This window comes from Oryzias melastigma, linkage group LG13, assembly GCF_002922805.2.
Source record: "Oryzias melastigma strain HK-1 linkage group LG13, ASM292280v2, whole genome shotgun sequence".
NCBI lineage: Eukaryota > Metazoa > Chordata > Actinopteri > Beloniformes > Adrianichthyidae > Oryzias > Oryzias melastigma.
Genome location: NC_050524.1, coordinates 20,636,823 through 20,639,184, shown reverse-complemented (window position 1 = coordinate 20,639,184; position 2,362 = coordinate 20,636,823). Strand labels below are relative to the sequence as shown.

Genomic DNA, 2,362 nt, shown 5'->3' with positions numbered 1-2,362 from the left:
GTTCCCTCTTTAACCCCTCATAGGCCGGTCCATGAAAATATTGTTTGGCATAAACTGATCCGTCACCTGAAAAGAAAAAAAAAGTAAAATATTTTTTGATTCTCATTTCTAGCTGAAGAAGAAGTTCGAGGCCCCTCTGGTGCGTCTGCAGCCAGAAGGCGACTGGAGCGCGGACATCGACGCCATGATCCTGTACAGCCCCCTGCAGCCGTTCCGCTCCAGCAGCTGGGACTGGATCGGACTGTATAAAGTGAGTCGACCATCGGCGACTGTTGAAGACGCCTTTGCAGGAGCAGATTCATGAGGTCTTTGTGGGTTCCAGGTTGGGTTCAGCAGCCTGTCAGACTACATCACCTACACGTGGGTCAAAGACAACGAGGTGGCCTTCAACCAGGAAGTGATGCAGGTATCTGTCCGGAGACGGGACTCCAGGTCAGTCATTTCTGCGGGACGTTCACGTGTTTGTTCTTACAGGTTTTCATCAGTAAAGAGGAGATCCCCGTGAGAGGGGGGGACTGCGTGTTGTGTTACTTCAGCAGCATCCTGCAGTGCATCATCGGAGTGAGCGAACCATTCAAGGTCAGTTAGCTGTAAACATTTATGGAGGTCCGTCCTCTGGAAAAGCTGCAGGTCTGCTCCAGTGCTGCTCTCCTCCAGGTCCGGGAGTCCTGGGTGGCCACCGAGGAAGGTCTGCTGCCCGACAGGATCAACGAGCTCGACCAAATCACGATGGACAAAGATCTTTGAGCCTGATCACAAATCTGTGACTGGATTCACGAGTCATTCCAAGTATTCAGTTACTCAGACTGACGTATCCAGAAAGGTTTCATTGGACCTGAAGAAACCTCCTCTTCTCAGGATGGCTCCTCTGACCTTCATTCAGGACATTCATGTTGTCTCTGGTCTCCCCTGTGAAGAATCAAGTTACTGTACTGTCTATAATTTATTGAGAGTGTATGTTTTTGTTCTTAGCAACAGCTTAGAAGAAGGTTCTTGAAATAACATGTCACTGATAAACATCGCATTCCCCTTCGTCCCCTAAGATCGGATCCTCTTTAGTCAACCGTCGCAGAAAAACAGAAATAAAAGGGAACGGTTAAAACTGACCACACTCATCAGCCATGTTTGATCCATTTAAAACCATGCGGCCTTTTTGCAATAGAGAATGCAGATTTTCTGAACAGCGCATGCAGCATGCAGGCTATCCCCGCCAGTCCACTGCTGTACATGACCCTTTCAAAGTAAAAGCAGTCTGATGCAGGAAATGTGTTTAATCTCTTCCTGTTTTGGGGGTTCTTCCAGCAGACAGCTTAACACAAAGTTTAAACCTTTTAGGAAAAAAAAATAAATGTTGATTTTAGTTAGAAATTTTTAAGAAGCTTTAATGACAAACCCAATGATGTCAGGACGACAGTCCAGTGCTGATGGAAGAGTTCGGTCTCTGAAAAGTGAACAGATGGAAAACTGCTTCAGTCTGGACCTCCTCTTATTTTGAAGAGGACTTCCTGTCTACCTTCTGCTTGACCCCTAAGCAGAAGGAAGCAGTGAGCATAAATGTTATTTTGGTTAAAAATGATTTTTATTGGGGACGTTCTGTAGAACTCCAGGATTTTATTGTTCTTCAGTGTCTCTGAATGAGAAAACGTCACAGTAATTAACTGTTTTAACGCAGATTTCTGGAAACTCATGTTTTCTGAGTTTTCTCCTTACTGCTACTTTATATAAAAAAAAACATTTGAATCTTTCCCTTTTCAAGCCTCTGACATCACAGTTGACTTATAAATGTCACAGCCTTTAACCTTTTTATTTATTTATAGATGTTCCCTGAGAAATGTTGATATTTTGTTTTACTCTCCTCTGGATTTAGCAAGTGCCTTTGACATGATTGTTGCTTTATCTATGTAGACTGTGATGGAAGCTTTAATATGCTGCTTAAATTTCTATACATGTCATTAAAAATGATTTATTCTCATGCTGTAGCATTTGTGCAGTTTTTCTCTACACATCAGTGGATCTTTTGGTGATGACACCCTTTGAAGTGTCCTTTATTACAAATTAATAGACTTAATGTCTGATAATGGACATGTAGAAAGGCATTATCTCACATAGTCACTTGGGAAAGAACTGAATATTAAATCAATTATCAGTACTTTAATCTTGTTATTTTAAATAGTTTTTCTAGACTATTTGATACCTGGTGTGAGGTGTAACCTGCCTCTTGTTCTGTTGCAACTGGTGTGTATGAGGACTAACCAGCAGACTAGGTGGTAATAATAATAATAATAATACATTTTATTTATCAGGCGCCTTTCATGGAACTCAAGGTCACTAAACAAGGATAAAAGCTCAAATATAAATATAT

At 41.9% G+C, this 2,362-nt stretch overlaps 1 protein-coding gene across 1 annotated transcript in view; it reads left to right on the top strand.

Annotated features, from left to right (window-relative positions):
- The window catches only part of inpp5ka (inositol polyphosphate-5-phosphatase Ka), a gene marked incomplete at its 5' end in the record, with an annotated part of 10,160 nt that extends 8,188 nt beyond the window's left edge, over nucleotides 1-1,972 (top strand). Inside the window, 4 exon segments of the mRNA XM_024277592.1 lie at nucleotides 113-250; nucleotides 323-406; nucleotides 475-579; nucleotides 658-1,972. Of these exon segments, the coding sequence (XP_024133360.1) occupies nucleotides 113-250; nucleotides 323-406; nucleotides 475-579; nucleotides 658-747 (417 nt within the window). The 3' untranslated portion in view covers nucleotides 748-1,972.
- Between the last annotated feature and the right edge of the window lie 390 nt (nucleotides 1,973-2,362).